The following is a 14,872-nucleotide window of genomic DNA, read 5'->3' on the forward strand; positions in this document are numbered from 1 at the left end:
GTCAGGGGAAGGTACTGTGACTTGGAGGGTTGCAAAACTATCGTCATAGACTGTGTTCAAGAGGGTTGTGGGCATTACCACCGGGCATACTGCTTGCAGTTCAACGGTTGCCATCGTATGGCTAATTGTGCACTGGATGCCAGCCCATACCTGCCAAGTTGCTGTCAGAGAAATAAGGGACCGGGCCGGAAATAGCAGACCGGAAGTAGCGCTGCCGCCATTTTGGAACTGGGCGGATCATGCTCAGAAGTGACTTTTGATGCTGCTTTGCCCAGTTCCAAAATGGCCACCACGCCAGACGTCGCACTGCAGCCATTTTGGAACTGGGCAGAGCAGCATCAAAAGTCGCTTCTGAGCATGCTCTGCCCAGTTCCAAAATGGCCGCCGCCATTTTTTCAGCCATCCGTTTTTTCAGCTAGGAACAGCTGGGAAAACGGGGATTTCCCGGGGAAAACGGGAGACTTGGCAGTTATGGGCCAGCCTAGGCTCTGGCACAGCAAGGACATTTTTTACAATGGATACAATAGAATTGAACTGCATGGCCGCAATCCTTTGAACACACCCCTCCCCACTGTATAATGGGACCCGTTTCTGAGTAAAGATACAGTGCATGGGACTTTAAGGCTGCACATCTATGGATAGTTACTTGGAAGTAAGCCCCACGGAACTCAGTGCAACTTAATTCTGAGTACACATGATGAGGACAGGTTTCTTTTTCCTTGTGGCATGAGCTTTTGTACCTATGTTGGCAACCTGCAATCTCACAACACCTTGAACTCCTTGAAGAGGAAGAGTGGGACATGAAGGAATGAATAAATAAAAATGTTACAGTAGTACAGAGATATTGGTGTGCCTGGAACGCATTTTTTAATATAAAAACACAACACTTAATTCAGGTACTTGGCCGATGTGGCTTAAGACTATAGTTTTTGAGTTTAAGAGATAAAACACATGGGAAGAAAGGGGAGCATTCACCTCCAAGTGTGGCGGAGAGCAGGAAATGGGTGCCATATTTTTTAATCAGGTTCTCAGTGATCTGCTGGAGGCTGGGCCGTCGCCCCAGAAGGCGAATGTTGCGGATGAATTCTGGAGCCAGGGGCAGAGGCAAGCTGAAGAAATCTTTCCTTTCCAATGCCAAATTATTCACCTTCCAGCGAGCAAATTCTCTGGAGGAGAAAGCCAAGAAAACAGCAGTGGCAAAGTAAGCACAATTATTATAACTGTATCCAGGATCCAGGCCTGGTTTTTCTTAATATAAGAAAAGGAGCACGTTTCCAGCATCTAGGAATAAGGGGATGAAGGACCCTCTGAAGATAACTCAAATACAGACTGTCTGTCGGGAGTTAAGTGTACACGGGGCGAGCGCACTAGTTCCTCTTCCATTACCACTCCAGCCACCCTCACAAGTTGGAAGGTGACGTCCCAAAGTGGGGAGCCTCCTAGGCACATGGGGGCTCCCTGGCACAATTTGGAACCCTGGTTTTCCACAAGGAGCCCCCAGGGGTAAAAGAGGCTCCCTGCTTGAGACGCTCTCCCTCCAACTCAAGGGCAGCCTGTCTTGTTTTGATGCCTGAGGCAAAACAGGAAGGTTTTGCCTCCTGCACTTACTGGGGTCATGTGGCTTTGGCCCCCAGTGGGAGGTCTGCAAAATCTCGCCAGAACCCAGAAGCTGCAGCCACTGAGCCTTGCTTCCCCGGTGGCAGCAGTGGTAGGGTTGCAGGAGAAGTGAGAAGGGGTGGTGATATCTGCCAGAACCTCACAAGATCTCACCAGAAGCCACCACTTCTCTTCGCTCCTCCGGCAGCAGGGGCAGCAGGGTGGGCTGGGATTCCCCCCCCCCCCAGATGGCTGCCTCAGTCCACCTCAGGCCAGTCTTGCTGCAAGGGAGACTGGGAGAGGGATGGTGACCAAGTTGCACACTAGTCTCTACAGTCCACCTCTTCCTTCACCAATTTCCCTAACGCAAAGACAGAAAGCCTGAAGGAGGCTGATGCACTAGAGAATTCTGCACAATATTCTGAGTGCTTTGGGTTTCTGTATGAATCTAATCTTAAGCACAGGCCTTGCAGTGCAAAGATTGTAGGCTAAATTTAAAACATTCCAGAGTGGGAAGTGAGCCCTGCCAAAGACATTGAAAAGTTGTTCTGTATCAAATGAATAATACTGAGCTAGGTGGACCAATGATCTAGCTCAGTATGTTAATACTTCTCACCACACCCTTATATGTATGATGTTTCCAAGATGGGATCCAACTCACACAAACATGTAATACCAATTCACACACTTTACTTACCTGACAGTACAGACATCTCCGAAAAACAACAACAAAGCGTGTTCTCCTTCATGGAGAGCACATGTTTTGGTGAGGCAAACAAGACATCCCTCTGTGGCCATGAATCTTATTGGGCACCTCTTGGTCGCTGGGGAGAATTTGATGTTGCAATTTATGATTGATGGCCAAGGGGCTATTTATTCCCTGCGTGCGTGCAGCGTTGAGCTGCCTCTTTTCGCTGCACGCATCGGATCACCCAGTCACCCTCCCTATATTTAGGGCTGTTCGTGTTGACCTTGCTATGCCTGCCATGGGGTCGTCTGCTTTGGGGCAGGAGCCTGGTAGGAATTCTTCAATTTGGCTGATTGGTCGGTGCCATTTGGTTTTTTGCCTACTGCGTAGCAAAATCGTCACGACTTGTAAGGTTGCGGTTAGGCATTGGTTAAATTTGGTTGGTGGAGGGGGTTTGGTTGGCTGTGCCTGCCCCTCCAATGCTGCTGCTGCAAGGGTATTCCGTTAAAGGAATCCAGGGGCTCGCCATGCTCTTGTCCGAACCCCTGTCCAGGGGCTAGGGCCACGCAAGAGCCCCTGGGAGCATTTGGGGAGAGGTGAGGGCCTGGCACCCAGCTCTATTCTCTCCCCCAAAATGTTTTCCCTTATTGATTTTCACAGGCTTGCGGATGTCAGTTCTATTCCTGCCTCTAGGTAGGAACAGATAGTTGCGAACCAATGCCTAAGAAACCACTCACATTCTGTAATCAATAAAGTTGTGGCCAGAAAATTATGCCTTAAACAAAAATTCTGTGTGAATTGTGTTTTATTTGAGCGTGGCTTGGGGACCTCGACACGCAAACAACAGCAACTGAAAATATTATATGCAAAGTGTTCTGAAAACCAGGGGTTTACAGAAAACACCCTGAAAAAAGTGCAATTAAGACTACAGACCTAAGTATACTTACTAGGGATTAAGTCCCATTGAGCTCAATTAGACGTTTCTGCATAAACATAGAGCTACACTCTAAATGATTTTCTATTTTCCTTTCCTTTTTTCCCCCTTCTCTCAAAATTCCTCATCCGCTCCTCCTGAGCAGAAACCTCCAAATTCACCTGGACATTTAAATTTTGCAGCTATTAGCATTTCCCCCACTGCATGGAGAGTTGCTTCAGCAGCACAAACTGGACCTGCAACGCTGGTAAGAGGCAGAAGATAACATTCACAATAACAGTTTGACTGAGAACTGCAATTACCGTATGTTTTTGATGGGCTTCAGGTAAAGATGTATGGAACACCACTACCAATAAACTTCCTTAGTCTTACTGAAACATTCTTATTGCTTCCCTAGGAATTCCTTGGGTGTTTGGGCTAAGCAGGAACCTCCAAATTCACATCAATATTTTTGTTTCAGAAAAATGTGATGGCAACTCTGCTGAAGACTTCATTTCCGTGCCTAGTACCTTGACAGTAACGCTGATTGCTACAACCAGAAATGAGTGATGCCAACAGCTTGTAGAAACACACGGTGGCACTAGGCCAAGAGTGCTGGAGGAATTCAATTCACATCAGTTTGATCCTATTCCTTCAAGGAATATTTCTGATCCATACTCCATCTGTATGAACCAGCTTTCCAGATGGATAGGACATTAGAGAGATTTATACAAGGCAGCCTATACACCACAGTAAATACTGGCAATCTGTAGATCTGATAAAGTGCCCCAAATTATGAAATGAGGTAAAGGGCATATATTTGCACGGCTACTCTTTCCCTTCCCCCAAGGCAGGATAAAATAGGCTAGCAAGCAAAACCACTTAAGAGTAACAACAAGACGACTACACATCTGCTTCATCTTATGTTACGGTTGTCAAGCTAAAGTATGAAGACATTGGCTTGCCTTTTTAAGGGTTTGATGTAGTTCTTCCTCAACTACAGAGGTGATGGTCTGGACACTGCTTTGCTTCCATCAGTCTCCCTGGCATGTCCAATGGGCAGGGATTGTGAGAAACATAGTTGAACAACAGAGGAGCAAAGTTTCCCCATCCCTGCTCTCTTGGGTTCTTACAGGAAGAAAAGAATGGCTTGAGACCATGGGATTTGCTATTTCCTCTGCCTATTGATTCAACTCAGGAGACAATGGAAACTGCAAATTCCATGCTGCCTGGTAGGAAATTATGCTCTCGAGCAAGCTCAAGAACATAATTTACAGTGAAGGAGAAACCAAAAGGCTTCCTGCATTTTAGTGATGCCTCTCTGCCGCTAGTTTCTCCTACCCCATCTGAAAGGAACCGTTTTTGTCTTGGAGAGGGGGATGAGGAAACTAGCAAGGGAAGAATGTGTAGTCCTCTATTTGCCAGGTTCATCATTGTGTCTACTTCTGCCATTATCAGTACAGTTCCATTTGAATCTGGTCATTGCATGAAACCAGTCTAGGTGGAGTTCCATCACCACCACCCCCTTGCCAAGTCCCAAGAAGCCAACTTGACAAAATCTCCTCTCCTTTAAAAGCCCAGCGGCCCTGCTACCCTTTTTGCATGTTGACACCTTAAGGGTCCTTGTACCACTGTGACTGGAGTTGTATCTTCCTTCACACTGGACCTTGGCTTATAAAGAAAGGCCCCCATTTATGAAATACGTAGCTTTTACACTGAGAGCCATTTCTGAGTTTAGTTTTAAGTCTTTCTGTGTGCAAAAGATAGGCTTTACTCCAGATGATTCACTTTAAATTCTGATTATTTACTTCAATTTGACCTTGGGGCAATCTCTCTCTCTCTCAGTCCGACCTGTCTCACAAGATTGCACTGAGATTGGGGAGGCAGAGTCGTACCTTGTGTATGGCACCTTGAGGGAAGAATGGTGAGGTAAAAATGTAATTAACAAAAGCAGTACCTGTTTTGGGCCACCTATCAGGCCATTCTTTGTATATTGAGATCTCGGCCAAAGATAAATGTGTTGACACTCAACAATTTTATACATATCAGTTTAACATCTGCTGCCTGTGGAACAAGTCATGAGCTACGTGCCAACCAGACCTCCACTTAAGAGGCCTCGCATATTCTTCACACTATGACGGCTGGCATGGAGATGATGATTTCAGCAGCCTGCTGTGTCCCCTAACAATGCCCCTGTAAACAATGATCGGCCAATTTCATTCTAATCTTGACAATTTCACTGTAATTAAAACCAGGCTGTGGCTTGCAAACACTTTAATTAAGTCTGATTGGGAAAGATGGAGGAGAAGCAGGGGAGTATAACGCATGGCTGGCAAAGCCAGCAATAACACAGAGTTCTAAGTCTTCTGAGCATGACACCCACGCAGCTGCCAAACTAAGTTTTAAAGCAGGCTAAATGTGGAGTGGAGCAGAGTTTAGGCTCAAGTGACAGTTGCGAGATTGCAAACCCTAAGCCAGTTTCTCCAGACTCCTGGTAGTTGAGGAACATGTTTTACTTAATTATAACTGAATGCACAATTCACTCTTCAAACCTGGAAAACTTTTTTCTAAAATGTTAAGAATAAAAATTAAATCCCACCAATTTGGTTTCTGTTCAAATCAGAGATATGTCCTGAGCACAAACTTTTGCAGATCCCAGTCCTTCTGCATTGTTGCATCTCCAGTGTGCTCACACCCAATACAGAAGGTGGGTTTATTTATTTTCCATACAACATAGTTTGATCATTACTACCACATGGCAGTGGCAGCAACAAAAAGAGCATATCTCTTAACCGATACAATCTCTTCGGTGAATCTCGCAGCAGAGCTCTTTTTAAGTCTCAAACTGGCTGGTGCAGACCAGGGTTGCATCATTGACAAAGGACCAGTCAATATCCTGCTATGAAAAGTCTATGCCATTTTGAATCCATGGCAGTACAGTTTATCTATTTGCTCATTTTCACTAAAAAGCCTTCAGGGCAACTTACAATTTTATTTTATTTTAAAGTGCATTGGATAAAACCCTCACAATCTTATTAAAATCCTTTTAAATACAGATTGGGAAATAGTGGAGAGTTCTGATGGATAGATTATTATTATTATTATTATTATTATTATTATTATTATTATTATTATTATTATTCTGTTACCCATCCTGTGAGATGGAATATAAAGGTAAAGGGACCCCTGACCATTAGGTCCAGTCGTGACCGACTCTGGGGTTGCGCGCTCATCTCGCATTATTGGCCGAGGGAGCTGGCGTATAGCTTCCAGGTCATGTAGCCAGCATGACAAAGCCGCTTCTGGCAAACCAGAGCAGCACATGGAAACGCCGTTTACCTTCCTGCTGTAGCGGTTCCTATTTATCTACTTGCATTTTGACGTGCTTTCGAACTGCTAGGTTGGCAGGAGCTGGGACCAAGCAAAGGGAGCTCACCCCGTCACAGGGATTCGAACCGCCGACCTTCTGATCAGCAAGCCCTAGGCTCAGTGGTTTAGCCACAGCGCCACCTGGGTCCCCGAGATGGAATATAAATCTAACTAAATAGATAAGGTAAAGGTAAAGGGACCCCTGACCATTAGGTCCAGTCGTGACCGACTCTGGGGTTGCGCGCTCATCTCGCATTATTGGCCGAGGGAGCCGGCGTACAGCTTCCAGGTCATGTGGCCAGCATGACAAAGCCACTTCTGGCAAACCAGAGCAGCACACGGAAATGCCGTTTACCTTCCCGCTGTAGCAGTTCATATTTATCTACTTGCATTTTTTGACATGCTTTCGAACTGCTAGGTTGGCAGGAGCTGGGACTGAACAACGGGAGCTCACCCCGTTGCAGGGATTCAAACCGCTGACCTTCTGATCAGCAAGCCCTAGGCTCTGTGGTTTAACCCACAGCGCCACCTGGGTCCCTTAACTAAATAGATAAACACACCTATTTATGTGTGTTACACTGAATGTACATAGTTTAGTGGTTATTGACATTCACATGTGAATGCTAACCAGCTGCAGATTAATTTTATGAATGTCTAATATAAATATGCATACGTCTGTTTCCACCACTTTTGGATACACAATGAAACATTGAAAAAGACATTTAGATGGCTCTCAGCATTTACTGATTTAAATGTTGTGTTTCCATTCCTCTTTTGAGTGCTTTGCATGATAACCAATAAGAGACACACAGGAGGAGGCTGGGGAGGCGATTGGGAATGGAAAGTTTACCAATGGTGGGCTGGTGTTGAGAGACATTATGGCTGGGTACATATTATCTTTTACTTTGGCTCCAATGTGCTCCCACTCCTGCTTTTTGGACCCATTTACACATTGCGTTAGCCGCAATACATATCTGTCTTGAAAAATATATGCAGGTCCTGCTATCTAAACACTTGTTATATGGAATTTCAGTTGTCCAAACATGAGGAACCTTGCTATACACACTTCGATTCAGATATCCAAACAGGTGGACCTGCATGTAGTACTAAAACCAAATAAGCAGCTTAAACAACCCTAAGTTTTTGTGTTTTGTGGGTTTGAGACAGCCACTATGGTGGGTGGGGAGGGGGAGAGATCAGACAAATAAGAGAGCATTTTCCCTTCCTTGTTTGGTTTTTGCAAGGTTTGAGAATGTTTCGTTGGGTTTTCTCATTCTCTTGGGGGTCAAAATTTTGTGGTCAGGAATGCACCAGAAATTTCCCCATATGAATAAATGGAAATCACAGACTTGCTATGTGAATCCTCGGCTAACAAACTCTTTCCTGAGAATGCCTTGTGTTCATCTTCCAAATAATAATAATTATAATTACAATAATAATAATAATAATAATAATAATAATAAATATCCTGCCCTCCCTGGCCAAACTGGGCTCAGGGCAGCTAACATCAAAGTATATAATACATTAAAACATAAAATCCAGCAATTGACTGACATACAGCTTAAAATCAGAATAAATCAGATGGCACCCCCACAATTTATAAGGGCTGGGAACATTAAGTGCTCACCAGGCTCAGCTATTTGTATGAGCCACTGAGAAGCGTTAGAGAGCCCGCTTATATGCAAGGTCTTGTAAAAAGAGTGGGGTCAGACTGGACCCCAACCAAAGGCCTGGCGGAACACCTCCGTATTGCAGGGCCCCACTCTATTCTGAACTTAAAAATGGAAAGTGTAATACTGGTGGTCAACAAACAAGGTTTAAAGTCTCACTCAAGGCAAATCTAATTTTTTTTACTGGTAGTATAAACACTGACAATTGGGAAACACTGGTTTGCGAGTGCTCCAATTGCAGAACAGCCTTTACCTAAGGTCTCATGGACTTTGAAGATGCTCGAACGCAGGGTGAAAGGAAAAAAACGTGCTAAGAGGAAGGTACACTTGGCAAACCCTCACCATGATCAATTCCCGCCTGGAAACCTATGCCCCCACTGTGGAAGGACGTGTGGATCCAGAATTGGCCTCCACGGTCACTTACGGACTCATTGTTAAGACCATGCTCATGGAAGACAATAGTGATCGCCAAAGAAGCAGCAGCAGCTTATCTAACAAACTATTTCCTGAGAATGCTCTGTGTGTGCTGCTGTTTGATTCATTTGCCGGAAACCAGCTTCCATCCTATTGAAAACATGAGCCACATTCACTTCACAGTGAAGCTGAGGTGTGTGTGTTTCATGTGCAGGTGGCAGGTTCAAGAGCAGGAGTTGGTTCCAGAAGCAGGGAAACCAAACAGGTAATGTGCATTGTGTGGAAATATCCCCACCCACTCTTTGATGTGGTACAACAACATGCAAATGTGACTTGAAACACACCAAGGGGAACACCCTTGCTGCATTTTAAATTGCTGGCATATACATAACCTAAAATCCCAGATACCATGGGAGGGGGCTGATACCTTCCTGCCCTGCCCTTGAGCTTCTTGAAACAACAGAGCCAGGGATGGAAAAAGATTCTGGGCTAGGCAAGGCCTCAGCTGGATCCAACAGGACTCTTGGGTTTTAATACGTCGGTTCTGACATCACCATAGAGAGTTCCCAAAGCTGTGCCCAACCCTAGTGTAACACCTTTGTTCTCAACTCCTGGAAACACTCACTGCTGAACAAGCCACTGGGAAAACTGTGGCAGGGAAGAGAGAGAAATGAGACCATCAAAAAGAGACCATCAAAAGAGACCATCAAAAAGTAGCAGTGTTGGTCTGAGTTAAATATTGCATTGCCCTGTTAAAAGGCTGTGGCAAAGGTTAAGAAAGGGAGGAATCTGCAGTGGCTAAGGCTGGCCTAAGTGCTTCTCTCTCGCTGAAACAAACAAAAACCCCAGACTCACAAAGGGTTAGCAGCTTGCCTGCTGGAGAGGAACAGAAAGATTAAGGCTGCTCTGGTCCCACAGGGTCGATTCTTCCTGCCCCATTTCTGTCGCCAGAAGCCCCTTAAGAGAGCCTGTGGGTGTGGGTGTCCCACAGCAGGAAGGGGTGTCTGTGTGCAGGCAGGTAGAGAAGGTGCAGGGAGAACCCAACTCTCTCAAGGCCAGGGCTTAAGAGAACAGACCTAGCTCAGGCACCGGCGCCAGTAATGCTGTTGTTGTTGTCAGACGCACTGCCTTTCAGCCTCTCTTTCCTCCCTGTGTGCATTCATTTCCCCAAGCCACATCCTGGCTATTAGGGTTTTTGTAAGCTGGGGAGGGGCCAAACACGCCATTCTTTCAGGAATAATCAGGTGGGCTTTGGTGATGCTCATTAAAGTGAGGAATTGACAGGGCTGATTAGAACGAGGCAGCTTGTGAGCAAGAACCGTGAAAAACTGTCAGGCTCAGAACTCCGCAGAAGCTTGTCCATCGTGACTTGCGATGCCCCCGTGCCTCTACCTTCCCACTGGCTAGAAATCTGCAAATGATGCCAAATCACATCAACCTACACAAACGAGCAGCAGAGGCTGGAAACAAAACTTGAGCAGGGCAAATAAGTGCCCTTTAGGGAAGTTGACAAATACAAAAAGAAAAATGCCTCATGATTGAGTGTGAATGAATCAATGGCCTCCTCGTTAGTTCATGTGGGTTGCCCAGTAAGTGTACGGCCAAGAACACAGTTACAGGTAGGTAGCCGTGTTGGTCTGAGTCGAAACAAAATTAAAAAAATTCCTTCAGCAGCACCTTAAAGACCAACTAAGTTTTTATTTTGGTATGAGCTTTCGTGTGCATGCACACTTCTTCAGATACACTGAAACAGAAGCCACCAGACCCTTATGTATATTCAGAGGGTGGGGGTGATGGGAATGGGTGATGGGCTGATAGGAGTGGTAAACCTGTTGATGACTTTTAACGACTGTTAATGACTGCAATTGCTCTTGCGGGGGGGGGGGAGCAAGGGCTGAGGTGCTAAGGAAAGCTTGATCATGTATAATGAGATAAGAATCCTATGTCTTTGTTCATTCCAGGTGGCTCCATGGTTTTAAGCTTGCTAATGAGTTGCAATTCAGCAACTTCTCTTTCCAGTCTGTTTCTGAAATTTTTCTGTAATAAAACAGCTGCTTTGAGATCTTGTATAGAATGTCCTGGGAGATTGAAGTGTTCTCCTACTGGTTTCTCTGTCTTGTGGTTCCTGATGTCAGATTTGTGTCCATTTATCCTTTGGCGTAGGGTTTGGCCTGTTTGTCCAATATAGAGAGCTGAAGGGCACTGTTGGCATTTGATGGCATACACAATGTTAGAAGATGAGCAAACCCAGGCCCAAGAGGGGCCTAAAACAAAACGTTGCAGCGTGTCTTCTGCCCAAAAAGAGTGCTTTAAGAAGGGACTGAAGGAAATATTTCAGCCATTCCCTGCAGAGTATTCCAATTCATTCTCTCTCTCTCTCTCTCTCTCTCTCTCTCTCTCTCTCTCTCTCTCTCTCTCTCTCACACACACACACACACACACACACACACACACACACACTGTGTTTTTTTCTTTTCTTTTCTAGCTATCACTCAATATTCTGTAGCTATTAAGCATGCTCAGTCCTTATTAGCAAGGGGGTTTTGGGGGGTGGGGGAAGCTGCCTTCTGAATAGTTTTATTTTGGGGGGGAATCTTTTTGCACTGCAAACATTGCTGTTCCCCCGGTCATGCTGATTCTTGCCTCTAGTTGTAACTTCCCCAAGTTCACCACCACATGGAGACATAGAAACATAAAAGCACCAACAGATTCAGCTGACACAGGTAGCATCACCAAATTTATTTACTCCTTTCAGGGACCTTATGACTGAATATTCCATGGAATGGTTGAATGTCAGGACACTCTGTTGCTAGGTCTACTGGCGTCCAACTTGCAGGTGGTGGTTTTCTGCACCGGGGGGCGGGGCGGGGGGGCGGGAGGGAGAGACACTTTTGTGTCCATGGAGGCTCCTCCCGTTTTTAGGACCCTGAACAATTTGGAAGGTGACAGAAACTAAAACCAAGGGGTGGCATGCCGATCCCTGCTGCTTCTTTCACACACATTTTCTTTTATTATTCTTACAACTTTTCCCCCTTTATTTACACATCACCTTATATCTGAAGGGCTCAAGGAGACTTGCATATAGCAAACAAATAATAAAAACAAATATTAAAAACGTAACTCCTAGAGAGGGCTCAAGTCTATGCATTATGCGAATCCACCAACCCCGGATGTCAAATCTTTATTGCTTAGCCAAAGGCCACCACCCGTCATATAACAATGCAATGGAAAAGGCAGGATACCACTCAAAATAGGATTAAAACATATGAATAGCACGACCCACTGCAATATCCAATATATATCCAATATATTTTACATGACGATAGCTTTAATTTTCGTTATAAAAGCAACAGGTTCTTGCCAGTTTGTAATTAGCCCAACACTTTAACAACAGAATTGACAAGTCCTCCTACTACAGGAATTCTTCATCTGCCCTTCATTATTCTAAATCATGCAGGGAGTCAATCACATGGGATTCTACCCATTCTTTTTTTAATAGGCAAAACTACAACTAGAAAACTAGCTGGGTCACATACAATCCTTCTGCAGGTCTGGTTAATATAACAATAACAACAATAATTTTATTATTTATATCCCATCCATCTGGCTCGGTTTCCCCAGCCACTCTGGGCAGTTTGCAGCATATTTTGAAACATAATAAAACATCAGACATTAAAAACTTCCCGATACAGGGCTGCCTTCAGCTGCCTTCTAAAAGTCAGATAGTTGTTTACTTCCTTGACATCTGAAGGGCGTTCCACAGGGCGGGTGCCACTACCGAGAAGGCCCTCTGCCTGGTTCCCTGTAACTTCGCTTCTCGCAGTGAGGAAACCACCAGAAGGACCTCAGAGGAGGAACACAGTGCCTGGGCTGAGTGATTAGGGTGGAGACACTCCTTCAGTTATACTGGACTGAGGCCATTTGGGGCTTTCAAGGTTAGTGCCAACACTTTGAATTGTGCTTGAAAACGCACTGGGAGCCAATAAGATCCTTTAGGACTGGTGTTATATGGTCCAGGTGGCCACTTACCGGCACCAGACCTGCTGCCGCATTCTGGATTAGTTGTGGTTTCCGAGTCACCTTCAATGGTAGCTCCACATAAAAAAAAGGTAAAGGACCCCTGACAGTTAACTCCAGTCGCGAACGACTCTGGGGTTGCGCGTTCATCTCGCTTTACAGGCTGAGGGAGCCGGCGTTTGTCCGCAGAGTTTTTCTGGGTCATGTGGCCAGCAAGACTAAGCTGCTTCTGGCGAAACCAGAGCAGAGCACGGAAACACTGTTTATCTTCCCGCCGGAACGGTACCTATTTATCTACTTGCACTTTGACGTGCTTTCAAACTGCTAGGTGGGCAGGAGCAGGGACCGAGCAACAGGAGCTCACCCCATCGCAGGGATTCTAACCGCCAACCTTCCAATCGGCAAGCCGAAGACTCAGTGGTTTATACCACATCGCCACCCGCTTCCCAGGTAGAGCGCTTGAAATTATCATTCCACAGATGTGCCGAAAAAGATAAGAGATAGGTCAAAGCTGATTGCCCTACCACACACCCTTTCAACTAAAATCAGTTGGCCAGAGCCATGAAACCACCGTCCCAGCACTGGAGGCATTTCACCTTACCTAGGTAGGGCTGGAGTGGAGCAGAGAAGAACAGAGACACAGCTGAGGCTGCACTGCACAGATGCACCAGGAGAACCAATCTGGTGCTTCCACCAGTGTGTGTGTGTGTGTGTGTGTGTGTGTGTGTGTGTGTGTGTCCCCAGCCCTGACCTCCTTGCTGCCCTGCTCCACCCCAGCCCCATTGAAGTGAGCAGAAGCAACACAGATGGCAGGAGGTTGGCCTCTCTGGCTCTGCTCCACCACACCAGGCATTACTCACTAAAATGATCTGGACAGAGAATCAAGGATTCTGCCATTTTACACGCTGTCCAGGGACTTCTAGTTCTTCTGACTGCCGGAGCAATTATTTTTATTATTATCAGCAGACTGGTGTGGCACACCAAGCCCCAGCCACCACCTCAGGACCATTCAGTATGCTTTCCCTCAATGGGGTAATGCACGGAGACAATCCCCAGCCGCTACTGCAGCTTGTCTTGAATGCCAGGAAACGGCAGGTTCCCTTCTCTCTTTGGCTTGTGGTGCACTTGCTTTGTCCCACAGGAGAGCAGGGAGCTTCTGGGACAAGTCCCCAACTGCCACCTGTCTTGGCAGCCGGCTCCCTTCTAGCTGCAAGACAGGCACAGCACAGGAAACCGATTCCATGCCTCACCTGGTTATCAGGGCAATGCCGCTTGGCTCAGACTCAGATGTTTACAGAAATACAAAAATATCAGGTTCCTCCTGATTAATAATGCTTGAGAGCTGATGTAGTGTACTAGCTGAACAACAATAGCAATGAATCAGGGTGCTTGCCAGGAACTCACAAGGTTCCTTAGGCAAGCTACCATCTCAGCTTATCCAACTGCAATATGGGGTTAATAATATGATTCTACGTGGGTGGCGCTGTGGTCTAAACCACAGAGCCTTGGGCTTGCCGATCGGAAGGTTGGCGGTTCGAATCCCCGCGACGGGGTGAGCTCCCATTGTTCAGTCCCAGCTCCTGCCAACCTAACAGCTCGAAAGCATGTCAAAGTGCAAGTACATAAATAGGTACCACTCTGGCGGGAAGGTAAACGGCATTTCTGTGCTCTGCTCTGGTTTCGCCAGAAGCAGCTTAGTCATGCTGGCCACATGACCCGGAAAAACTGTCTGCGGACAAATGCTGGCTCCCTCGGCCTGTAAAGCGAGATGAACGCGCAACCCCAGAGTCGTCCGCGACTGGACCTAACGGAGAGGGGTCCCTTTACCTTTACCTTACAAGGCTACTGTAGGAATTACAACAAGATATGTGAAATGCTTTGTGTGCTCAAAGGTGAAATATAAATACTGTTGTTATTATTAAGTAGACAGGCTTATGCTTGTCTTTGCATCACTGCTGTGGCTAATGCCCTCCATTGACTTCTTTATTCCCATTTAACTTTTAACTCTTGTTCCAAGAAAACGGCCCTGTGACTAAAGCTAAAATGGAAACGGATATTTCTCCAAATCTTAAGCTTCCCATATATGAAATTGCAGTATTTAGAAGCAAGGGTATTTTTAAAGCGCCAAACTGGGCTGTTGCCGCAAGGTACTGACAACCTCACAGGTCTGCTGTGAGGATGAAACATAGATACAGGGCAATTTGC

General features: G+C 45.9%; 1 protein-coding gene across 1 annotated transcript in view; it reads right to left on the minus strand.

Moving 5' to 3' along the window:
* BRINP2 (BMP/retinoic acid inducible neural specific 2) overlaps window positions 1–14,872 on the minus strand; it is an 80,753-nt gene that overhangs the window by 8,427 nt on the left and 57,454 nt on the right. The window contains exon 3 of the mRNA XM_060277444.1: window positions 952–1,166. Within this exon, the coding sequence (XP_060133427.1) occupies window positions 952–1,166 (215 nt within the window). The remainder of the gene's footprint in view (window positions 1–951; window positions 1,167–14,872) is intronic.

The sequence above is a fragment of the Zootoca vivipara genome, chromosome 7 (assembly GCF_963506605.1).
Source record: "Zootoca vivipara chromosome 7, rZooViv1.1, whole genome shotgun sequence".
NCBI lineage: Eukaryota > Metazoa > Chordata > Lepidosauria > Squamata > Lacertidae > Zootoca > Zootoca vivipara.